We start from the raw sequence: 25,968 nt of genomic DNA, 5'->3' as shown, positions 1-25,968 counted from the left end.
AATTTGTATACATACCAACAGAACTTAAAAGGGGAAATCATGAAACCGTTCTTAAGATATATTTATATATAAAACAGTAATGTGTAATGATATTAAGTCTTCGATTAACTATAGACAAAAAGTGAATTTCATTATCTTACTGACATTACTTCAAGAAGAATTATTAAACTTCAGGTCCATCACCTTGCTGAGCGCAGTAAACCTCCCAAGAATAATGAACCTCATAAAATTTCCACTGACTACCAGAAAACTCTAAAATGAGGTGAATGATATTGCTAATGATTAGTCTAATGAAGTGTCTAGGTCTTTTTTCAAAAAAATTAACTACCATTAATAAATTATCAATTTCAAAGATAAAAGTATTAATTTCAATACCATACAAAACAAAATATCAACAGCTCCTAGACTACCTATGTTCCTTCCTGCCCATTTCTCTAACTGCTCTGTTCAATTCCTTTACTGGAGGCTTAGAGAAGAGAAAGCACCACCATACATTGTTTCCAGCTGCCTCTGTTTCTTGCAATTAACAAATATTGAGACATCTAGGTTTCCACCTGTGATGATATTTTGAGATTTGCATTAATTTGCCCAAAGAATAATTCTAAATCATTTCTATTAATTTTGGGTTTACTTAACGAGAAACATAACAAAACTCACATCCATCTCTTACCCATCAGTGTTTTTGACAACTTTGGGGCTGACATTAATGTGTTCATCAAGACCTTGTTCACTGCGAAAACAAAATTAGAGGAAATTGGCAAATTTCATACCAGCATTTCTTTTTTTTTTTGTTTCGACAGGTGTAAATCATTCAATAGAATCCTAGTGTAAAAAGTCATGAGTTTACTGAGTTTCCAATTTATATATATTAGTTACCACTTTTTTAATCTTCAAAACAACTCAGTGACATCAACATTACCACCCCACCCCACCCCCACTGCCTTTATAAACAAAGATATTGCACTTCAGAGGGATTAAGGCATTCCCTGGGGCCAGATACCTAAGAAATGGCTGAGGGTGAACCAAAATTCCAATCACAGGAACTGGACCTCAAACTCCACACTCCTTTCCCCAACATCCTCCCTCTGTCTCATGTTCATAACAATCCCTCACATCCATACAATGCTTTTCACCTACGTTATCTTCACAGTAATTCAATGAGTGATAGTTTGGGGTTTCTCTGCCATGCTTTTAGTGACTTGTGTCCAGTGTATAAAGGGTCTTAATTTCTCAAGAACAAAAGTAAATTCAATGTCATGCAAAAAACATTCTAATCAAACATAAGAATATTATGTTGTCAGTTTTCTTGCCAGTCATTTAAATATTAATCTCTGGGTTTGTGAGAGAACAGAAAGCCAATATTTACTGATTTGTTCAGTTTTATGAACTTGTAATTTACTATGAATTTATGATTATAATTTAGTTATGCTATTACTGTGTCAAAGGAATTTCTAAAGTAGTAATTACACAGAATTACCTTCAATATTATCATCTTCAACAATAATATAATGAAATTAATGAAGGCAATAATAGATAAAAAAAAAATCTATCCAGCATTATTACACACCAACTTGTTCTCATTTTTTTTCACGTCCCCTTTCAAAATGTCTTTAGTCAACTAATTAATCTTATTTTGGGGCATAAATTGGAGACTTGCTAAGAAGTCTTCAACAATCTTAATAAGCTTACCTTTTGTTTGCTGAAGGGATCACTTTGATAAGATTGTCCAAGTCTTGGTTCCTAAAAAAATGTTAAGTTTCAGTAGCTGACTAGGTCAACTAAAATCCAATAATTTGTATATTTTTTCAGACTTAATATTAACCAAATGATTGTTGCTAATTTAAAACTTCATCTATACTTAAATTTTTAGCCTTATGTAAAAACAGGTAGCTACTATCAATTCATTTCTTGCATACATTTGTGTATATGATAATTTAATTTAGTTGTATTCTTGTTTCTTTCAAGTCAACCTCAAAGCAGAATTATTCCTAAAACTCTTTATTTTACATACTTTATCTGTGTGGCAGAATTAGACCATTTAGAATATTTTCTGGAGGTTATAATGAACGAGAGAAAATATGAAATTATTCATTATATCCATATGTTCCTTGCTCCCCTTCTTCCACAACAAACAAAAGCTGAGATTTTTTGTAAAAAAAAAAAAAGAAAAGAAAAGAAAGTCATTTTCTGATTCTAAGTTATGTAGGTAATATATATAATATAAATATGTAATATTCACACTACCCCAAGATATTAAATCACTTCAGAATCACACTTCATGCAAAGCTAAATTAGAGCAACGGATCAGTTTATATAATTTATGTTTCTATTCTAAACACTCAAATAGGCATTCATCGCTCTACAGAGATGCTGCTGTTGTCACAGTAATGATACCAACCCTAACACCAAAGACCTGAATAGGAAGCCTAATTTGATATACTTTATTATTGGATGATACGTTATATATCCTGGAGAGAAAATAATTGGAAAGACTTATATCTTAACTAATCCTTAAGACTAATCTATAGATTCATTTTATCACGTGCGTATCCTTCCATGTTAATTATTATATTCTATTACATTGAACTGTTTAAAATTGCCATTTTGTTGGTCAAAATAGTTGAATGTCAGTAATTTCATAAGATTCAACCTCCCAGGAAAATTTATTTGCTATCTTCTTCACATTGAGTAGTGCTATGGGAAATTAACAATAAAGAAAAAATTGTTAAGAGTAATAATAATACTAATAGATAATGTGTAATAAGCACGTGAACACTAAGTGTTTTACAAGCATGATCATGTTTAATTTTGTAGTAACTCATGAAGAAATTAACTCTTACAATCCTGATATTACATATAAAAAAGCTGAGGTATAAAGGAGGTTAGGCAATTTGTCCAAGACTACACAGCTAGCAAAAGGTCCTCTGAACTCAAAAAATCTCACTACCAAGTAAAATAAATAGACACACAACCAAATGCAATACATGGCAGCATGTGGCTACCAAAATACAGCCTCAAACATTATAAAGGAAAGGGCATGAATAATCAGGCCATCTTCACCTTTAGAAACTAAGTCATCTTGGGAGAGGGAAAAGGCAACTGTCTTTCACTGAATCTTAATCTGTAATGTAATTATATGGTTTCTGGATTTAGTGTCTGACCCTCAATAGTAAAACTAAAGTTGTATTAATATATGCCAAATCAGGGTGGGCAGTAGGGTAGTAGGCTGTAGTTCAGACTCCACCTCAACTACATTCAGCTTTGACTCTCTTCACCCGCTCAAACAAAATACTATGTAGTCTAGGGGTCAGCAAACTATGGACCTCAAGCTACATCCAACTTGCAGCCTGCTTTTGTAAATAAAGTTTTATTGAAACACAGCCACGCCCATTTGTTCACAAGGTACTAATGGCTGCTTTCACACTATTGGCAGAGATACTTACTTAAAACAGAGACAATTTTGGTCCCTGAAACCAGAACTATTTACTATTAGCCCTTTAAGAAAAGTTGCTGACCTCTGATCTAGTCTAAATAAGCTGTTTGATAGCCACATACTGCAAAATAGACCGTATTCAAATATGCAAAGTAAGATAGGAAATCTGCTGAGAGAAGATATATATTTTGGTATCTTTTATATCTAACTCATGTTCAAATTAATTTAACAATATACACTTACAAGTTGGTGATTTTATTATGCCTGTTTATTTACTTAACATGATATGCCTTAGATAAAATTCTTTCTATATAAAAGAAAATGTCATTCTTTTTTCAATGAACTGAGAATAATTTTTTAAATGACTTCCCAACTTTAAGAATTGTTTGGGTGGTAGACAATAAGAAGAGAGGGAATACGTGATGGAAGAAGAAGGAGGAAGAATTTTTTATCATATGAAGACCTTTCTTTACGCTACTTAGATCTGGGTAATTGTTTGGGATGATGTTTTGTCTCATGGGGAATTCCCGTTAATTTTAAGGAAATCCTCAGCATGGAACACAAATCTCATACTGGTAAGAGATCATTCCTGTACTTCAAGGAATTCTCTCTCCCATGGCCAGAGAGCCTTGAGCACGTGCTTGAACACTAAATTTCTGACACAAGATCTGCTGATTTGGGTCCCATCATTGGTTGTCTCAACGGTGGGATGATGCAATTTATTTATTTATTTATTTTTGAGACTGAGTCTCGCTCTGTCGCCCGGGCTGGAGTGCAGTGGCACGATCTTGGCTCACTGCAAGCTCCGCCTCCCGGGTTCACGCCATTCTCCTGCCTCAGCCTCCCGAGTAGCTGTGACTACAGGCGCCGCCACCACGCCCGGCTAATTTTTTGTATTCTTAGTAGAGACAGGGTTTCACCGTGTTAGCCAGGATGGTCTCGATCTCCTGACCTCATGATCCGCCCGCCTCGGCCTCCCAAAGTGCTGGGATTACAGGCATGAGCCACTGCGCAATTTATCATGTTTTTAAGTTGATTAGGAAAAAAACGGGGGAGAAGTTCCATAAACCTTACCCTTGGTTAGTTGTGTTTCTTTCAGGAGCCACTTTGATGAGGCGGTCGAGACTTTGGCCCCTTAAAAACATAGAAAACCAGATCAGTGGTAGATTTACCACTGATTTCAAGTATTTGTTAATGGTTTCAAGTATTTGTTAAAACTGAGAAATACTTTTATTGTAAAATATTTATCAAAATAATAAAATTAGAGATCATCTCAGAGGGCTGGGGGTTTTCAGTGTTGACTGTGAATATACATATAGGGACCTAACTAAAACTGGAGAGAAATAATGAATAAGAACTTATAGAAAATGTTTGATGTGCCAGGCCAGGCACTCTTCTTAGTGATTTACATGATTTGTCTAATTTAATCCTCACATCAATCCTATGACATAGGAAGTATTCATAGGAAGTATTATTATTCCAGTTTCATAGAGGGAATAACTGAGACACAGAAAGCTTAAGTAATTTTCCCACATGGCTAGTGGTAGCAGAGCTGGGATTTAAAGCTAGGTAATCTGGCTGCAGAATGCCTGTGCCTTATCATGACACCAAAACATCTATTGGAACTTAGTAACTGAATTAGACTTGGGAGTATTGAGAGAGCTCCTGGTGCCATTTCCTCACTTTGCAGATGAGAAACTGAAGCCTGAACAGAAGTGACTAGTTTGAGCACACACAGGTAAGAGGAGCAGAGACAGGCCTATACCCACAACTACAGGGTCCGGTCTAGTTCTCTTTCCGCTCTACTGTGTCATCCCTTCTGCTTGAGAAAAATAATAAATCAATGAATAAAAATGTCCTGTCCATGGTGGGAAAACAATTTTATTCTTGATTAGTCAAAGAGTACTCTCATTGTATCAGAAATTGGTTGACCAAAATTTTTAACATTTCAGATGTGAAGTAGGCAGGGTTACACGGCTTCTCTTGAAGGATCATTGGGTTCAGCATCAGTCAGCCAAAATGAGGCTTTAATTATACTTTTAGGCATTGGTTACTATGAAACAAAAAAAGGGAGCTTACTAAATCTTACCCTTGAGTACTTTTTTCTGTTCCTGGATTCACTTTGATGAAGTCATTGAGGTCTTTGGAACTTCAAACAAAAAACATGATAAATAAAAATGGAATTAAATAAATTGGCTGTTTCGATTTTAAGGATATATGTACTCGATATAAATTTTACTATTAAGCTTTGAGATAAATTGATACAAGACTATGCTCTTAATTTAAAAGACTAAACTTTGTGACCTTCTTACCAATCACTGGTACACTGACGTAGTTTCTCATTTACCCCCAAAATAAAACCATATAATTAGGGCAAGACTCCATTTAAAAAAGTCAGTTAATGAATGACATAATAATCTGCTAAAAACTCTCACCTGGTTCCCCTAAGCATTCCATCTAATGTTACAGCTATAACTAAACTGTTTTGTTAATCATTTCCATTTGTAATATCCTTCTTTAAAAAATTGATTTTATATCCATTATTTCATTCATTCCTAACAACTATCAAGTGACAAAAACCAAACATCATCATTATTATTATTATTATTGACATGGTGTTTGACTCTGTCACCCAGGCTGGAGTGCAGTGGCTGGATCTCTGCTCATTGTAACTTCTACCTCCTGGGTTCAAGCGATTCTCCTGGCTCAGCCTCCCAAGTAGCTGGGACTACAGGTGCACTCCACCATGCCTGGCTAATTTTTATATTTTTTATAGAGACACGGTTTCACTATGTTGGCCAGGCTGGACTTGAACTCCCAACCTCCCAACCTCGAGTAATCCGCCTGCCTCGACCTCCCAAAGTGCTGGGATTACAGGTGTGAGCCACTGTACCCAGCCAAACAAATATTACGATCCTCATTTTATAACTAAGGAGGCTGTAGCTCAGCATTCAAGGGACTTGCTCAAGAACACCAAGCTAGTAAGTAATGGGGTTCAGACTTTCTGATCCCAATCCAAAGGTTTTTCAACACATCTTTTTTCCTGAGTACCACAAATGGATGGGGAAGAGGAAGGAAGAGAGGTAAGACATAGTCCTCACCCTTGGTTACTTCTGTTTACTTCAGGAGTCGCTTTGATGAGATTGTCAAGACTCTGGCCCCTTTAAAACATTGAAGGAATGGTAAGATTGACAACATGTAACAACGGTAGACTGACAACAAGAAGATAAAGCTGTTCATTAAAACTCAGAAGCAGTGTAAAAACTCATTGAGATCATGCCAAGGAGTTGAAGACTGAAGATTGTGAAAGGTGACTGCAGAAGTATGTAGGGATTTGTACATCTCTGAAATTCACTGAGACTCAGGGAGACAGTATTTTAGTCTCAGAGCCATTTGGCCGCTAGCAAGTACTGCACTAGGATTCTCTCTACTTTTACACACTAAATGCTACAATTTTAGCTTTTAGGTGCACAAAACATTTTTGTAACTTATTCTATATATTGTTTCATGAAATATTCCAGAAGGGATACTCTTTATCAACCTTCAACATGTAGAACTTTAAAACCAGCTTTGGAGAATCCATATTTTGTAAAATTGGCATTCATTAGCAGATTTTTTCTATCACAAAACTGTATTAATACACCAATTTGTTAAAAATCTATGATATGCAACCCAGTAATTGCTTCTGGTACTTATAACTGTGTTAGAATTATGAATTTTGACTAGTTGTATTTGGCAACAAACAATAGGAATATTAAAATCTACAGAGTTCTGAAACATTCTGAAATGTAAGATCTATCAACTGTAATATAAAGCACAACACTCTGGCTGGGCATGGTGGCTCATTCCTGTAATCCTAGTATTTTGGGAGGCCAAGGTGGGAGGATCACTTGAGCCTAGGAAGTCCAGGCCAGACTGGGCAACATAGCAAGATCCTGTCTCCATAATTTTTTTTTTTTTAATTAGCCTGGCATGGTGGTGCACACCTATGGCTCCAGCTACTCATATGGCTAAGGTGAGAAGATCCCCTTGAGCCCAGGCTTTTGAGGCTGCAGTGAGCTGTGACTGCACCACTGCACTCCAGCCTGGGACAGAGCAAAACCCTGTCTGAGAAAGAAAGAAAATAAAATGAAATAAAATAAAATTCCATGCAGTCATCGAAAACATTTTAGTAGTTTGCTGTTACTCTTTAGCATACGTCGGTTTCTGATCTTAGTGGAATTTTGCTTTTCTCCCTGCATCTACATGTGTTTTCTGCATACCAATAGCAGCAATAAATGCTGCTCTGATCTACAGAGGATGCCACATAGGGAAAAGAATACCCACAGGAAGGCCTTTTTGCACTGCGTCTCCATACTCTGTGACTCTATTAAGGCCATGTCCAAAAGCCCCAAGGTTTTGTCTATACAACATCAAAGATACAGATATTTGAAAGCAACTACATGTTGATTCAAGTCTTTTATTTGTATCCAGATGTCTGATAATGTGATATACAGACTCAAAGTAGTAATAATTACTTTGAACCTTTGTCATGCAAATAATGAAACAATTAGCCCCACAGAAGCAATCACTCCACTCCAGATTACTCCTTGTTGACTTCTGCCCAAATGAAGTATGTGGGATTTGAAGGCCAGTGACTGAGAAAAAAAAAAAAATCCCGGGATGCTATTTCCAGACTTGTGTATTCAAAAAAATAACAAAACGGTAAGCATTATAACTCCTCCCTTTGTGTTGGTTGTGGAATTTGCTTTAACTATATTTTAGGACTTGATCTCTTTAAATATTAAATAAAGCACATAATAAAACAAGGTTATTTAAATCTCATAGTTCATAAAGTCCATAAAGAAGAGTAGATTAATGTAGTAATCTACTATTAATGTAATAATGTAAAATAATATGTGAGTTTATGTAAAGCAACACCTCATAGTATATGTATCTTCAGTATTATGGGTTACTTCAATCCACCCTCATAGTATATATATCCATACCTCAGAGTATATACCTCAAAGTATATATATCTTCAGAGTATATATATATATGTTTTGGAAAGCCCACTATGGGCCAGACCCTGCCCCAAGCTCTGGGATAAATGTGAACAATATAGACACAGGATTAAACCTCACGAGGCTTCCATTTCAACTTTGGAAGAGTCAGGCAATATACAATTAAACAAATAAATGAATACCACAATTCCAAATAACAATATATGTTATGAGAAAAATAAAAAAGAGTGGTTGGTGCCTGCAGTAGTGGGGGTGGGGAACAGGACAGTGACTTAATTATATTCTGTGGTCAGAAATGACCTGTTGGAGAAGGTGATGATATGGGGATTGAGCATTCCAGGAAGTGGGAACAGCATATGCTGAAACCTTAAGGCAGGAATGAGTCTGGAATAGAAAAATATCAGCTTGGCGAGGATTTACTGAGAAAGTAAAAGGCCATTGCTTTATTTTTAAAAGACCTACAGACTTCATTATGTTCAGAAAAAGGAAATAACAACTACTATTCTCAAAAGCCCACAGGAAGTACACACATACAAATATAGACACATGTGCTACGTACACGCTCACACACACACACAGGGACATACACATCCATGTACATATGCACTCATATACACACAAAAGCACATGTGTATATTTACACATATACTCATAAAAACACAAGCAACATGCATACATATGCAATCACACACATGTACAATGTACACACATGCAATGTGCAGACTCATGTACATAGGCAATCACATATGCATATAGACACATACATATATGCATGCACATGAATGTACACATGTACAAAAACATTTGTATGCATGCATACACACCTGAGCATAGGCATGCCCACATATACACACACCAATATGTGAAGAAAAATAAGTCCTGATTGGAAATATTATCATTATTTTTTGAGACAGAATCTTGCTCTGGCGCCATCTTGGCTCACTGCAACCTCCAACTCTCCGGTTCAAGCAATTCTCCTGCCTCAGCCTCCTGAGTAGTTGAGACACCTGGCTAATTTTTTGTATTTTTAGTAGAGATGGGGTTTCACTGTGTTAGCCACCATGGTCTCGATCTCCTGACCTTGTGATCTGCCCGCCTCAACCTCCCAAAGTGCTGGTATTACAGGCTTGAGCCACCGTACTCAGCCTGGAAATATTATTTTTAATAAAAATTAGAAAAGGAAACATGGTTTTTCTTGGAAAGGCGATATTAAATATTTGAACACTAAATTATGAAGAAAATATAATTCACTTGAATCTTTATTGTTGCAACAATTACTTGTATCTACTATATGCCTGGCATGAGAATCTTATGATCCCTCTTTTGTAAATGAGTAAATTGAGGTACAGGGACACAGTTAGCAAGTGATAGAGCCAGATTTCGAACCTACGATTTTTGGATTCCCTGCTCGCATTCACTACCTTAGGTTACCTCCCTGAACCACCCGGGTACTGAAGGAAATCAATGCTTTCTTCTCCATCTATGGGTTGCAAGCTTGTGCAAGCCTTGAACTCACTGGGTCGCTGTGCCTCTGACCATGCCACACCTACACAAACAGGGCAGGCTTGACAGTGTGCAAACCAGCTTTTCAACTACCTAAGCCTTTGCCCTCCCAACTGGTCTGCAGGCATCCTTGACACATGTTAGAACTGACAAATAATATGAACTGAGATAATTGAATGGAAAGGAATTCAAGGGAAACTACATGCAATTATATGTTACTGTTTCCAGCAACATACCAACAAATTCAGTTTCAAAAATATTCCATCTGCCTTATAAAGAATAAAAAGCAAGAAGATATAAGCTCTTAAGACTTACTTGACAACTCATGGGTAAGAACAAAGTACACTTTGTTAAGCTCTTCATCTTTAAATACACACCACACTACATGCACATACACACACTAAACACAAATACACCACACACGCACATGTAGATCATACATATACACATCCACACATGCACTTACGCATACACACACACACTTATACACACACCCGTTTATACACACATGCACTTAAATCCACATGCTACTGATACACATGCACATACACTCACACACACTACTTACATCTACATACATATGCACTTACACATACATACATGCACTTATATATAAACACACTACTTATATATTCACACACATACACTAATACATGTACTCACACTAGCATACAAAGAAATAAATCATTTAGTTCAGTAGAGAAGGTCAGCCCAAATCTCATTTAATTTCTCAAATTTATTTGATAACAAACTTCACCCAATAATAAAATGCTAGAGATTTAGGTGTATCACTTGCACAGAATTACTTAATATAAGGTGTTTAGAGAAAAAAGAGCTCAGTTTGTTTTGGCCTGAATTCCGATTTGCTGTCCTGAATACCAACACTCAAAATTCTAATGTGCTTCTAAATGCCAAACAAAGGGGAGAGGAGAACTTTAAATGCCTTACCTCCTAATATTTTTATTTGTTTCAGGATCCACTTTAATAAGCCCATCGAGGTCTTGTTTTCTTTGGAAAAGGAAATTAATTTTAATGAATGACGTTAAAATATAGCACTAATCAGATGAATAATGGCTGGAAAAATTAAGAAGTGGTAAATATACAAGTTTTCTATATCAATGTAAAATTTTAAAGCTCTAAATGAAAATGAAAATTATTCTCATATAAATTGAGATGAAGACCATTTAAGGTTGCTTATTTGTTGGTAATGTGATTTTTTGTTTTATTCTCAGAATGCATAAATATATATGAAACTTGTTATTTTACAAAATCAACTTTGTCTTCAGATATATCTTGTTAGAACACTCCAAGCAGGCAGCATTAAAGTAACATTAAGTTAGACTAAGTTCTACACCGGACCCAGACAGTATAAATTTCTACTCAACAAACTGGATACAATTGCCTATTCTGTTTTTAAGTAGTAAGAATAATGTTGAGAATCATAATTTCATAATAACAATAATTTAACAATATTAACTAAAAGAATAAGAATGTATACTTTCATATAAACTCAGTTATCTACCTAGCCCAAACCCTTTTAAATATCAGTTCCTTCAGAGTAGATTATGGTGAGCAAAAAAGGGCAAGAAAAAACAGCTCACATAGTAGAAAAATTAATGATTCACTCCCCAGGGGGACACAGGCCACCCCATTAAAATACTTTGATACCATAAAAGGCAGAAGCAGAATCTAAAAGGGGCAGGAGGGGAAGGCAGAAGCACTGTGATTGGGTGCCATTGCCATGTCAACACAGCTCTGAACAGGAGACAAAATGGTGGGAGGTCCTCACTACCCCTGTGTGTGCCAGCCCAGCCTCCCCTGGGCTGCCTCCTGAGACCACCACCCTTAGAGATGTTGAATTAGCAGAGCTTTAGAGAAGTTGAATTAGCAGAGCTTCAATGATGGCTCACTCTTGGCCATCTCTGTCATTTTGGAAATACGCTTTGACGATTTTGTCAAGACTGTGCATTCTTTAGGCACAAAAAATTCAATTTGATCACTTACTCTGAAGACAAATCAAAGCCCAAATTCTGGGCAAAAAGGCAATTTACTATCAAACGTTAAGACAATGCTTCAAAAGTTAGTGGTTTTATTGAGGGCAAGGAGGGATGGTCGTGAGGCCTATCTTTATTGTCTAATTCCATGCTAATAAAATATTTTATGAAGCTAAAAAGTCAAATTATTTTATCTTCTGATTGACATGTAACAGAAACCATAATTAAAGACATTAATTATTCTTACCCAGTGGTACTTTCATTTCCTTTGGGATTTACTTTGATAGCATTATCAATGTCTTCACTTCTTTAAATAAAAAGGTTTATATCAGTTTCAAAACATTCCCATAATATTAGACACATACATCTTCTGTATTCCCAATGATTAATTCAAGCTTTTGGAGAAAATTATTATACTGACATTAAATTGGCTTTTAGGATAAAAATTGCCTATCAATAACTCAGCTTAATTAATCCTTAGGATTTTATTGGGTTATATGTAAATGCAAATTTAGATCGAATATACTGTATGTAGATTCTTTGAAGTGAAGATCAGGGCACCAGGGATTAGACACAGAAGACAGAAGCCAAACAAAGATGTGATGCCCTCAATATCACATAATTAATATGAGAGAAAATAACCAATATTTAGAGACATCTGTTCAGTTCTCACCTTCTGCTCATTTTATTCATCCTGGCATTCACTTTAACAACAGATTCGCGATCCTGTCTTCTTTGAAAAAAACACCAAAACTTGTCAGTTAGGTTACAGTACAATTTTCTCTGAAATCTGTATAATCAAGAATGTCCCTGAATGTGGTGTCAGGTGTTTTCAGGACAAAATGACCAGGAAGAGCTTTGATGTAATTATCCTTAACTTACCTTTATTAATTGCCACAACAGCATTTCATTTAAACGAGTCCAAATCAGTTTAGAAAAACTTCTCAATGTGGCTCTCACTGTGCAATTTTGTCCTTTATATTTCTTAATTTAAATTAAAATTTGACTCATCTCTTAATTATTTAAGAAAATATGGAATAAGAGATTATGTAGCGGGTTTTCTTGCACCTACTTCAATGTAACTCAAATCAGAGGTCCTATGAAGGAAACAGCACTCATCGTATTCCTTTTGCCTGCTAGGTCTGATGGGTCAAAGCAGTACAAGAGTTCACTGTCACAAAGGAAAGCATAGCACTCCCATTCCTAATGAGGTATAAAAGCTAACCTGAATAAAAGAGCCCCATCAAGGTAGGAGATTTACTTACCCTTTCTCGTTTTTGTCAGTCCTTTGATTAACTTTACTCGGACTTCCAAGGCTTTGGGTTCTTTACAACATTGGGGGAGAAAAAGAGAAAGAGCAACTCAGTGGTATATTCAGAATCTTGTAATGACAACAGCAGATTTCCCACCAGAGAATCTCGTAAGATGTAATCTGTAATCAGTGCCTAAAGGATCAGAAGTCCTTGGAAATATTGAATTCAAGTGGCTCTATCCATCATGCAAAATGCATAAGCAGCAGCCTGAGTCTAAGATATCAACCATTACTCAGTTATGATAGAGTCAACTTAAAAAGTTTTAACCAACATGGCTTCTGCTTTCTTGGAGGTGGGTTAGTGGGAGGCTTTTAATACATATATTGAGATACTGATTTTAATACATATATTGAGATACTGTCTTATTTAAGCATGAAAATCATTTACATCAGGGGTGGAAATCAATTGATCAATATTTTAAGTCTAAATACTTTGAGAATTTAGACAAGACATTTCTCCTAAAAAGTTAGCAGATGTGTTTAAATGGTCTGAAGTCACCTTGGTAAAGTCAAAATAATTGTTATGGTCCCAGCACTTTATATAAATGAAATAAAACTCTCACATGCCAGTGACTGACAATCACTAGCGAATATGAAAGCTAATCTCTTTAAATTCCCCTAAGCTTCCAAGTAGCCTTGCCATTTTCACCTCTCTCTGATTTCTCTGTGATAAGACTGTCGATATTTTAAGTTATTTCAATGTGAGAAAGAAGGAAGGGAAGAAGAAAAAAGAACTAGGACTTTTTCCCTACCATGCAGAAAAGATCAGTTATTCCTGCACCAAAACTCAGCTGTTATCAAATTATCCCAGATTATAAATCTTTTTCCTAGCCCACAAAATGATCTACTTATGATGCTCATCCTACTTTTCCTTTTGTCTACCACTTTTGCAGAACTCTCCAAACTGTTTTTGAAAAATATCTGGAACCTCATCTATTCCTAGAAAGCTCATATATCCATGAACAACAACAACAACAAAAGACTATTTTTCTACTTCATCTATTCCACATTTGAAAAAGTCACCTACAATGTTGGCATGTTTACATTATAGTCATAAGTTGTTAATAAGCATTCAATGCCTGTGTGATGGTTACTGCCAACGCTTTTCATCATATAGACTTTGTTAAGTGTTCTATATCAGAAAGGGTTAAGAATGCATCGCCAAGATTGGCTTGGAAAGCTAGAATGCCATCCTGGGCATAGACTGGCACAGATAAATGGTTTTTAAAAATAACTGTGACAACAGAAATAATTCTCATGTTAGAAAGGCAAATTTCATGACTAACCAAATACAAGGTAAACAGCCAATCTGGAAGGCAAAAATAGTAGAGATCTCATAAATCCTTGCCCTTTGCCATTCTTGACTATTCTGGGATTTTCTCTAATGAAACTGGCATGGCTTTGGTTTCTTTCAACAAGAAAAATAATATTAGTCATGTAAGTCAATTATCTAGTGTATCAGTCAGGCTAGAACTACAAGGTAACCTCTTAAATGCTATCAGCTCAGTTACTAATAATTAATTAACCCATTTTATGATTTAAAATAAATAAAAACCTAGTTTTGCATTTAAAGATATTTACAAATATGTATGAAGAGATATGCATATGAAATGACTCAACTAAGATTCCAACTGAGAAGTGCCTTATACACTCTAAAGACTTCAGTGGTGGCCAGGCGTGGTGGCTTATGCCTGTAATACTAGCACTTTGGAAGGTCTAGATGGGCAGATCACATGAGGTCAGGAGTTCAAGACCAGCCTGGCCAACATGGTAAAACACCATCTCCACTAAAAATACAAAAATTATCTGGACATGGTGGCGGGCACCTGTAATCCCAGCTACTTGGGAGGCTGAGGCAGGAGAATCACTTGAACCTCAGAGGTAGTGGCTGCAGTGAGCCAAAGAAGAGCCTCAGAGCAAGACTATCTTAAAAAAAAAAAAAAAAAAAGCAGAGAGACTTCAGTGGTGAGGGACTATGCTCCTAAATGCCTTATTATAAATGTATTTAGTTTATACATCAACTTATTCTCCACTACTCTTAACAGCTAGTTGTGTTTCTTTCCGTTTTAGATATAAAGGGGAACTGGGGGATCATCTAGGTCATATCCTTCATTTTATGGAATGTGGAAACAGAGATGTCCAGAAATTACACAGCTTGCCCAGAGTCAGCCAGATTGATGTTGGTGGCAGAGCTAGCACCAAGACACACACTATCTCTGGACCCCAGTCTTAAGGCTTATTCCACCACCCTGCCTGACCCTTGTCCTAAGCAGGAGGTCTCTTCCAGAAAATAGTATACTGTCTGGGACTTAATAAAAATGGTCTGTCTTAATAAAATCTTACCCTTTGCCATCTTTATCTGTCCGGGTACTCACATAGATGAGACTTTCAAGGCTTTTGGCTCTGAAAACAAAGAAATTCACATAAAAGACTGCATATTGAAATGAAATTGTGTGGTATCTTGAAAGGTCAGATGCAATAAAAATTCTCCATGAACTGCTCATTTACTCTTATTGAATGGAAGAGCAGAAATCCTTCTTGGTAATTATGTCTGAACTAAATGTACAATGCTGAGAGCACTACCCCATCTGCTAGTATATTTCCATGCCAGAGGATTCAACTCCCTCACAGCTAATGTCTGAAGGAATAAGACGAGCAATCTGCAAGATAAGATTTTCAGATTTGAGACAGATGCACTTACCTTTTCTCTCTTTCATCTACCTTTGGATTTGCTCTGAAGAGACCATCAAGACCTTGATTCCTTTAAATGTATTGATTAAGAAAAGCCTCATCAGTGACAATGACCAATGCTTAACTCTATAAGAACATAGACCAGTTTACATCTAAGACAGGAAACAGAAGCTTGTTGGGGAAGATGAGCTACAATTCTTGAAACAGGTATTTTCATAGACTCAAATTTTAAATTGTAGTGGGCCTTAGAGAAAATAAAATAAAAGATATAAACTGGAGATCTGCCAACCACAATAGGTCCATAGAGGTGTTGCTTGGATTCATGGAGCATTTCTATCCTTTGAGCTTTCAAGCATGGGCTTTAAAGTGAGCCCATGTTTACAATGATGGTCAGGACACACAGAAACCTGGATTTTCAGGCTGGGTGTGGTGGCTTATGCCTATAATCCCAGTTCTTTGAGAGGCCAAGGTGGAAGGATCACCTGATCCCAGGAGCCCAGGACCAGCCTGGGCACCATGGTCTGACCCCATCTCTACAAAAAATTAAAACTTAGCCAGGCATGGTGTTGGTGCCTGTGGTCTCAGCTACTTGGGAGGTTGTGATAGGAGGATTGCTTGAACCCAGGAGATGGAGGCTGCAGTGAGCTACGATTTTACCACTGCACTCCAGCCTGGGTGACAGAGCGAGACCCTGTCTCTAAAACAAACAAACAAACAACAAAGCTGGATTTACAGGATCTCCTGAGAATATCCTGCTGTCCTGCAACACTAGACTCCGTGGAGACCCTCAGCTGGAGCTGAACTGAGAAGCAGATGTGTGCTTAGAGAGGGCATTTGCTCTCCTTTTGGCCCCAGTTCTCTCACTGCCTGTGTTTCATATAGTCTGTCTCCTCACCCACTCACACCTGCCTGGCCTCAGTGGGCCGTGGAGTCTGTGACTCCTGATCTAAAACCTCCTCTCCTTGTAAATGAGAAAACTGAAGAGCAGCAAATTAAGTGAGCATTATTGCCAGAACAAGATATGAAAAACACATTTCATGATCCTCTGATCAATTCATTTGGCATTTGCCCTGTTTTCTCCTTCTCTTTGATCGCTGTTTAGTGGGTTAGTATGCAAAGTAATAGAGAGCTTGCTTACCTTATACAGACCACAAACACAAGCCTTGATTATTCATTTTTCTCTCTTGGCATATTTCAAGTTATACAATTATAAATGATTCAAAACAAGAAGATACAGCCTGGGCAACATAGTGAGACTCCATCTCTACAAAAAATTAAAAATTAGCCACACATGGTGGCACATGCCTATAGTCCCAGCTACTTGGGAGGCTGAGGCAAGATGGCTAGAGCCCAGGAGGTCAAAGCTGCAGTGAGTTATATGTGCACCACTGCACTCCAGCCTGAGTAAGAGAGTGAGACCATGTCTCAAAAATAATAATAAACAATATAACATTAACTATGATAATAAAATGTTTTTTGTAATGGTTAAACTAAAATTATTCCATGATCAAACCAAATTGTTTACATTCTAGTGATTTAATATTTCAGGAAGAGAAAAGTGGTTATTTATATAACTGCCTTAATAAACAAATGGAGCATGAAAATCAACGACACTTTCATATTAGTATCTTTAGACTTCAATAACCATTCATCATAACAATGAAATGATGATGATTGCTGCAAGCTTTTATTCAAGATTTGTAGGATATTTTTGACTACCCTGGTATGTGGGTACTCACGCTCAAAGACTGGAAAGGCATAAAAAGTCACAATATGCAACTCAGTAGTAAAAAATAAACATTTAAAAATCTTACCTATTCAAGCTTTTGTTCATTTTGATGAGATTATCCAATTCTTCACTTTGGGAAGAGAAAAAAATGTTTAATGTTAGTAAAAAGCTTGCCCGGGGTCAAAGGGTACATTTGCCTTAAAATAACAGTTCTCTGAAATACAACACATGTCACTTTTATCATCTGCGAAAATCCTGATGATCCTCAAAGCTCTCATCAAACACCACTTTCTCCAGAATGCCTTTCCTAGTACTCTAACTGAATAGAGTTCTCTACATTTTTGGAGCCCTTGCAGCATTTGTTTTTTCTGCACCTCCTTTATGACAGATCTGTTACTATACTTTGAGTTATAGCCATTGCACACTGGTCTCATGTTAATGCCCCTACCTCTGCACAGGCACACGTATGCACACCACTTAAAATTTAGAACTGTATTTTACATCAGACACACTTCTGTGTTTTAATACAGTGTCTTTCATACAGTAGATACTTAATACCCACTTTTAATTGAGTCTACACATAGGTACATTGATTAATTACAGCATTGCGCAATGTACTTGCACATGTAGCTTCTAGAAAACATTTGTTCATCCATCGGTAAGTCTGGCTTCCTTCTTAAGCTCTGCTACTTCATTTCCAGGTCAGCTAAATTTGCTAGCCTGTTTCCACATCTGAGAACTGCAAAGCCCTTTCTGGCTGCTGCTTCAGGAGCAACCTATCTAAACTCTTAGGTTCAGGAATTCTGTTTAAACCACATGGGTTCAACTTTCTCCCCTAAGTGGGCACCCTAGGTGAGGTGGGGTGGGGGTTTCACCACAGTGCTATTGGTTTCTTCCTCTAGTTCCCCATCACAGCATGTCGTTTCTCTAACTTCTCTATTCATGACCACGCCCCCTCCCCCGCGCACACACACACACACACACACACACACACACACACACACACCTTGCCCCACCTCTCTTGCCTTCCTCAGCAAGTTTTTCTGTTTACAAATCAGTAGTTATGCATTCAAGTTTCCTCGTTAAGGACACCTGGAATACGATCCAGGATTCATCACTTACTCATTGGTGAATCTGGGCGAGTTACCCAAACTTCTGTGGACTCAATTTTCCCATTTGTAAAATGAGAATACTAGTCATACCCACCTCAGAAAAGAATCATAAGCTCATGAATATAAAGTACTTAGCACAACGCCTAGTCAGTCATAAATTCCCGATTAATTTGGGCCATTATAATAAATAATGCCATGTAAACACTAAATTTTTTGTTTAATAAATGCTTGCTATACTTTTTTCTTTTTTTTTTAAAGGCAAGAGTTTCACTCTTGTTGCCCAAGCTAGAGTTCAATGGCATGATCTTGGCTCACTGCAACCTTCGCCTCCCAGGTTCAAACGATTCTCCTGCCTCAGCCTCCTGAGTAGCTGGGACTTCAAGTGTGCACCACCATGCCCAGCTAATTTTTGTAGATTTAGTAGAGATGGGGTTTCACCATGTTGGCCACGCTTGTCTCGAACTCCTTACCTCAGGTAATCTGCCCGCTGCAGCCTCCCAAAGTGCTGGGATTACAGGTGTGAGCCACCATGCCCAGCCTAATAAATGCTTGCTATACTTATTTTTTAATTGCACTTAGAAACACCAAGACTTCGACTTAGCCTTCAGAGAGATGCAATTGCTGAGTCACTTATGTGCTTGAAGATGCCTGGCACGATGACACTAAGGCAAGAATAGCTGCTGAGGGTAGTCCTCTTAGAGACCCTAAATTAACAGCCAGTACATAGATGAATCCTTTCAAGTAGTTTTAGGTATCAATGGTAGAATTGATGCCTGAGAATAAATACTGAAATACAAAAGTTGCTTCCTCTAACCAAAAAAAAAAAAAAAGAAAGAAAGAAAAAAAAAGATTAATGCTCTATCCTTGCATGTGACAAACACTACCCAGTCCCTTGATACAGTAACCCATTACTGTTTCTTGCTTGAAATTCTACCCACTAACTCTGAGACTAACAATCTGTTCATGTCCCCAAGGGAAAGAGTAAACCCATGAGTTCTATAAATCTTAGCCCCAGACTTTTCTGACTGGCATGAGTCACAATGATGAGATTATCGGGATTTGGAGTTGCTTTATCCCAAGAAAATTAGCATAAATCATGAGAAGACGCTCTGTGGCAAATTAAATAAAACAGATACTGTATTCCAAGTAAAAGACTTAAGCTTTCAAAATGACTTTAAATTGATGAAAGCTTTGGATATTAAGTTTCACCATTGCATTTGTAACAAATTAAATGCTCTTAATCAGATAGCGGTAACATTCCATTTCACAAAGAGCAGTTCCGATAACTAAAGCCATTTCTACTCTCTGGGGATGGCCCAAAGTAACAATACTCTATGATCACTACCATGAACATTTTTCCTGATCCCTGTCAGGCAGCAACTTGTCTCTGTGATAAATGTACCTGGCTGTGGAATTTGAGCATTATGGCTAGGGAGCAGGGACAGGAAAGTTAAACTAACTGCCTCTCTCACGGTTTTTATTTGGTTTACACCAAACCATAATTTCCCTTCAGAGTCACTCACTTATCTGTTTCTCAGATATCTTGATCACCCGCCAAACCACTATCTAATCTCTACTGGAAACAAAATATTACCTGCAACAAAAATAAATCAATAAAATTAGAGATCTAGACACTTCAATGAGAGAAGACATGGAAATGAAACATTCAGGACAATTTCTATAGACTCCGTCTGGATTCAGGGCTCCTATTTTGTTTATGAATTTGTACAGAAAAGCTAAATGTCATATTTTCTTCTCTGCATTTCTTTTGACAGAGACTGCAATCTCTAACAACACTCTAAGCATTACTAAAATCTATTAAACAAGGAATATTTTTTGAGAGCTTTGGATTTAAACAATGGAATATTATGATTTAACCATAATCTATTAAACACCTACTTTGTACAAAGCATCATGTCACACAATGTAAATGGCAAATAAGACAAAACATCTGCCCTGAGAGACTATAGAGATGATAGAGAAGGTAACACATTTATGCAAATAACAGGAAACAAAACTGAGTATGATTCGGTCTTATAAAATATGAATAGTGCAACTCTAATTGCTTATAGAGGCAGAAGTCACATCTCACCGGATCACTCAGGCAAGACAACAGAGAAGGTGCCCCTTGATCCGGATCTTGAACAATGGGCAGGGCTTGGATGGCCTGGCATGGTGGCTTGAGACTGGGAAAGGTTACCATGTGGTATGAACAAAGCCAGAGTATTTGGAAACTACAGAGAGAAAGTGGTTTCCCTTGATATGAATGTGGGATAAATACAGGAGTGAAAACAGAAATAACTGGAATGTGAGGCTGGAGCCAGGTTGGCAAGGGCTTTGAATGAGGTTATATGCCATTGAATGGGCAATGAGGATCTGGTTCAGTGATTGAGCAGAATCTTTGGAAAAATTCCGGCATTGATGGGAAATAATAGTTTAGGGGAAGGAAAGCCTGAAGAACGTAAGTAAAGCTGGATAGCTACTCTAATAATCTGTGCAGGAGTCAATGAGGGTTTAAACTAGAGGAAGTCTGTGTACACATGAGGAACATTTTAGATGTTTAATTCAAGCATGCATGATACTACCTGGGGGAAGGAGAAAGAAGAATCAAGAATTATTCCAGAAAGGTGAGTCTGCAGGAATGCAAGAACAGAGAAGTCAGGAACAGCACATTTGGGAAGGAATTTGGACAGCCTGAGCGGGGGTGCTAGGAGATAAGTAGAGATCTGGACCAGCAACATAAATACAGGACTGGATATGTGGAATTAGGCTTGACGGCTGAGGTCACTGGGTGAGTAAAATTGCCAGAAAAAGCGGCAGAGTTGGAAGAGTGTCCATAAATGTCAGCACCATCCACTATTCAGGAGTACTTATCTAGAGAAACTGACACTTTCTTATTTTAAATTATATACAATATAGAGCACTAGGATTTTGCTCATATTTAAAACTTTTAAAGGTATGGTTAAGCATTTTTTGAACACAAGAGAAGATAAAACCCAAGCTCAAAAGCTTGGAGATCTCACCCTTTGTCAGTTCTCTGAAGTGAAGTGGCCACTTTGACGATGTTATCAAGATCCTGACTCCTTCAAACAATGAAAAATAAATACAGGTCGGTGACAGAGGAGCTATTTTTTGAAGAAGCTAAAATTTCTCATTTGTTTTCAGTAAATAAAGTAAATAGTCTAGGTAGTGTTCAGGAATTACTGAGTTTAACAGAAAGACAAAATGGTTCTGTTATGTCAGCTCATGGCACACAGAGACACGCACATCCCCCATTCACACACACACACACACACACACACACACACACACACACTTCCCTCTGTTATTCCACCTGGGTGTTGGCTCTGCCATCTAGTGCTCACTGAAATAACTACATTTTCTCCTGAAGACTGGTATTGCCAGCTCCCAGGTTCTATGTTACAAAAAGGACATAGAAAACAAAATCCATTTAACTAACAAGTAAACACAGAAGTGAGTTCAAAAGGTTTTCCACCAGAGTCAAGCAGCATTAAGCATCAGATACAATTATTTATTCCTTTTCACCCTAAAGCGGTGAAAATGTTTGTCTTCTCAGACTCTAGAATAGGTGGAAGCACCTGAGCACATAGACGGCTTGTGTATTCCAAATCAGATCAATGCCGATATCCCTGGATCATAAAAGGAACAGTTAGGAAAATTCTTATAGTAATTAAGAACTGTGGGCTGGGTGTGGTGGTTCACACCTGTAAGCCCAGAACTTTGGGAGGCCAAGGAAGGAGGATCCCTTGAGGCCAGAAGTTCAAGATTAGCCTGGGCAACAAAGAGAGATCCCCCATCTCCACATACAAATTTCTTTTTAAATTAACTGGGTGTGGTGGCCTGTGCCCATAGTCCCAACTACTCAGAAGGCTAAGGCAGGAGGATCTCCTGAGCCCAGGAGTTTGAGGCTGCAGTGAGCTATGAGTTCTCTGCTGCACTGCAGCCTGGGTGACAGAGCAAGATCCTGTCCAAAAAAAAAAAAAAGAAGAAGAAGAAAAGAAAAGAACTCAGCATCTCATAGACAGAAGGTTAATAAGGCTCCATGCAGAACGGATTCTGTAGCCAAGTTGGGAAATGTAACCGACTTTTGCTGATTTGGAATACACATGAGCACACTAAAGATTCTGAAAAGTTCTGTGGCAGAAAACTCTATTTAATTGTGTTTCCTAAATGTAATGAAACACTGAACCCTTCTTTTGCAGAACATGCATTGACATCCTGTGGCACATAGAACGCAGGCTGGGGAATGCCAAGAGTGGTGCTGTCAGCTCCTCGGAACAAGGGAAACATGACTTTTTCCAAAGAAGAGAATCCATGTGATGTGTCTTTTAGAATGGGACTCTTCTGAGAGTCAAACGGGGATGATATAAAAAATGAAAAGGATATAAGTTTTAAATTTCAAAATAATTTTCAGTGATAAAATCTTTTGACTGAAAAAATAGTTTATCACATTGATAGACCTATAAAATAGCACTGTTTAAAACTATTTTCAAAAAAAAAATATTTTTTTCCTGAAAAAAGGGAGAAAAACAAGACACATCCGGAACAAATGCTAGACTAAATAGGAAGTGCAAGACAACAAGTATAAATGAGAAATGTAAATCGGGACACCGGACATTTGGGGAATGCCACCTTACCCCCACCCAAGACATTTGGTCAATGTCCCTTTACCAAATGGCATCAATGTGCTTCTTCCTGATGCTGCAGGAGGAGTTGGACATACCTATGTTCAGCTAACACTAGACAAAGTTTTTGCAGCAGAAGTTCAACTGAACAACTCTATTTCCACCTCTTTATTTATACATCCACACCAAGTATATGATAGACCTCAGAGAAGGTCCTGGGAATAAAGAGGTGAGCAAGCTCTCCTGCCTTTAGTGGGTTTGATCTTATCCTGTTATCTTGTTCACACAATTTTGGTAGTTTTCTTAACGGAAAGTTTGGGATAGAATTAAAAGGAACAAAATTCTGAAAGTGCCTACAAAAACATTTATTGATATTTTGGAGTCAGTTGGAAAATTGATTTTGTCTACCTTATTATTAATTGCCTTGCAGTTTTAAATGTGCTGAGAAAGCATACTTTATCATTGCTACGGTTATGTAGATAGAGATAGAAATCAGTTTACCTTATATTTCTTTCAGCAGATCTGTTGGTTTCTGTATATACACCCGGTTTAGGTGGACGTATCTGCCTATATTTTCAAAGTTAAAGATTACATCAGTCAGAAAAGAAGACACTTTTTTGATAAATTTAAATTTATTTTTAAAAATTTATGTACAAAAAGATTAGTGTTTGTTGGAACCATACCTGAGATAACAAACTTAAACTGTATGGGTCGGCAGGAACTCCAGTATACTGAGTTTGTAATTTAATCTATCTTTATCGCATATTTGTAAACCACTGGATATATCTAGACTTATAAGTTCTAAATACATTTATGTTGATTTTTTGTTCTCCATCAATAAAGCATTGTCATACTTTTCTCTATTAGATAACGATATAATATTTTAAAATATTAATTTTTGTTACGGGCATCAAAGGGATTTTTTTTTCTTAAAGAATTATCCCATTTGAATACTATCAATAAATATATTTGTTAATATAAGGTGGAAAAAAAAAAGTCTATGTTTCAAGTACACCTACCACATTGGGAATGACCATACTAAACTGACAGAATTAAATTTTATTATGTTAGGTTCTGGCACAATTTAAGACTTTCCTCTACTCTTTTTAAAAGTATCTGGTTGACCTATTTATACATTCCTACTTGTTCTCAAGAAGCTATATTCAACTATTTTTTGTACTCCTGAGGACATGCGTTAATTACATAGAAAACACTTTCATTTCATATTCTTTCATTAAAATCATCTTGCTGTGATTAAAGCAGTCAGGATTTTAAAAAACATGCAAGTTGTCCCAATTTTATTTTTTAGATCATTGGTGGAATAAAGAAATTTGAGTAGTAAGTTCCTGTGAAATTTGGCTTCCTTTAAATTTAAACAAGCTAGTAGTTCTAGTGACGCTGATTTTAGATTAGAATGTCAGTGGTACTAAGGCCAATTAATTTTAGCCCCTTAAAAAATTCTATTCAAATTGGTATTTAATTACTCAATACTAGAAGTGTTAGAAGAAAATAATGTGAGATTAAAAGTTGAGAAGATATTTTAAGAGATCATTATAACCATCATACAAAAGTTATAAATCTAATCTACATTTTAATTAGTTCAGTGAAGAAATATTCTCTTGACTCAATTAAAAAAATTATGTTCTCATCCTAAGGACAAAATTTCAAAGATACCGTGCAGTTTCACTGAACAGAAATTCAAACCTGGAGTTTTAACACCTATTGCTACATAGTCCTGCTGCCCAGTCAAAGCTTTCTAACTGAAGTTACCCTCTTAATGAAGAAAATTTCTATAATTGTGACTACTAAAAAATAGTTCTATAGTTGTGTCTTATTAAAGAATAGTTTCATAATTGTGTCTTACATGGTGTCAAAAAAATCACCATCAAAGAGCAAAAATACAAAAGAAGCAACAGTAGGCAATCAAGCAGATCTAATGTAGTCAATCTTCATTGAGTTACCATTTTTAATCTCACAATAATAATGGAAATGTGGGGTGTACATCTCAAAAAATTGTTCAAGATATATTAAACAGTTTAAATGTAACACATGGGAAGAGTTTCAGATCTCTGAATTTGTTTCCAAGTATTAATTATAGAGTGACAGATTCAAAGCTGAGAAGCAAGTCTATTTTTCCTGATTCAGAGACAAGTCAATTAGAACATCTTTCAAAACTTGTGATAGTTTTGAAATAAATTACAAATCCTTTCACTAAAAAAATGATTAAAGAACTATCCAAAGGTATTTCTAACATAAGCAAGGATTTGAGTGATAACACAAAGTTTCAAGAACATCTTTCATCAGAATCTGTATCTCTTAGTGGGAAACTTAACTTGGAGCAAATATGAACAAAAAATACACTTTTAATATGGTTTATATTTATATTATATATAATACATGCCAAATACATATATGTATTTATATTTGCATATTAGGAACTAATACATAAAAAGCCTGTGTACAATCACTTTCTGAACATGAATATTGTTCCATTTTTATTCTGAAGGCGTATTTTCTTTTTTCTTTTTTTTTTTTTTTTTTTTTT

General features: G+C 36.6%; 1 protein-coding gene and 1 long non-coding RNA gene across 8 annotated transcripts in view; one reads left to right on the top strand and one right to left on the bottom strand.

The window, feature by feature from the left end:
• The window catches only part of SCEL (sciellin), a 111,538-nt gene that overhangs the window by 31,611 nt on the left and 53,959 nt on the right, over positions 1-25,968 (bottom strand). For 4 of the 7 annotated variants that reach the window (XM_017871210.1, XM_017871211.1, XM_017871216.1 and 1 more), the window contains 14 exons: positions 23,925-23,990; positions 21,801-21,860; positions 17,751-17,795; positions 15,947-16,006; positions 15,589-15,648; positions 13,199-13,258; positions 12,607-12,666; positions 12,181-12,240; positions 10,888-10,947; positions 6,535-6,594; positions 5,523-5,582; positions 4,508-4,567; positions 1,690-1,740; positions 671-730 (listed from right to left, as the gene is read on the bottom strand). In XM_017871210.1, coding sequence (XP_017726699.1) covers positions 671-730; positions 1,690-1,740; positions 4,508-4,567; positions 5,523-5,582; positions 6,535-6,594; positions 10,888-10,947; positions 12,181-12,240; positions 12,607-12,666; positions 13,199-13,258; positions 15,589-15,648; positions 15,947-16,006; positions 17,751-17,795; positions 21,801-21,860; positions 23,925-23,990 — 822 coding nt within the window. The remainder of the gene's footprint in view (positions 1-670; positions 731-1,689; positions 1,741-4,507; positions 4,568-5,522; positions 5,583-6,534; positions 6,595-10,887; positions 10,948-12,180; positions 12,241-12,606; positions 12,667-13,198; positions 13,259-15,588; positions 15,649-15,946; positions 16,007-17,750; positions 17,796-21,800; positions 21,861-23,924; positions 23,991-25,968) is intronic. The other 3 variants (XM_017871214.1, XM_017871213.1, XM_017871215.1) reach the window with 3 other exon arrangements.
• On the top strand, positions 8,061-15,582 carry LOC108529116 (uncharacterized). Its single transcript, XR_001885406.1, has 4 exons — positions 8,061-8,137; positions 10,913-11,032; positions 13,074-13,181; positions 15,316-15,582. It is a non-coding gene; the product is annotated as an uncharacterized LOC108529116 (long non-coding RNA).

This window comes from Rhinopithecus bieti, unplaced genomic scaffold (genome assembly GCF_001698545.2).
Source record: "Rhinopithecus bieti isolate Rb0 unplaced genomic scaffold, ASM169854v2 scaffold_4981, whole genome shotgun sequence".
Lineage (NCBI taxonomy): Eukaryota > Metazoa > Chordata > Mammalia > Primates > Cercopithecidae > Rhinopithecus > Rhinopithecus bieti.
This window is presented reverse-complemented; position numbering and strand designations above follow the sequence as displayed.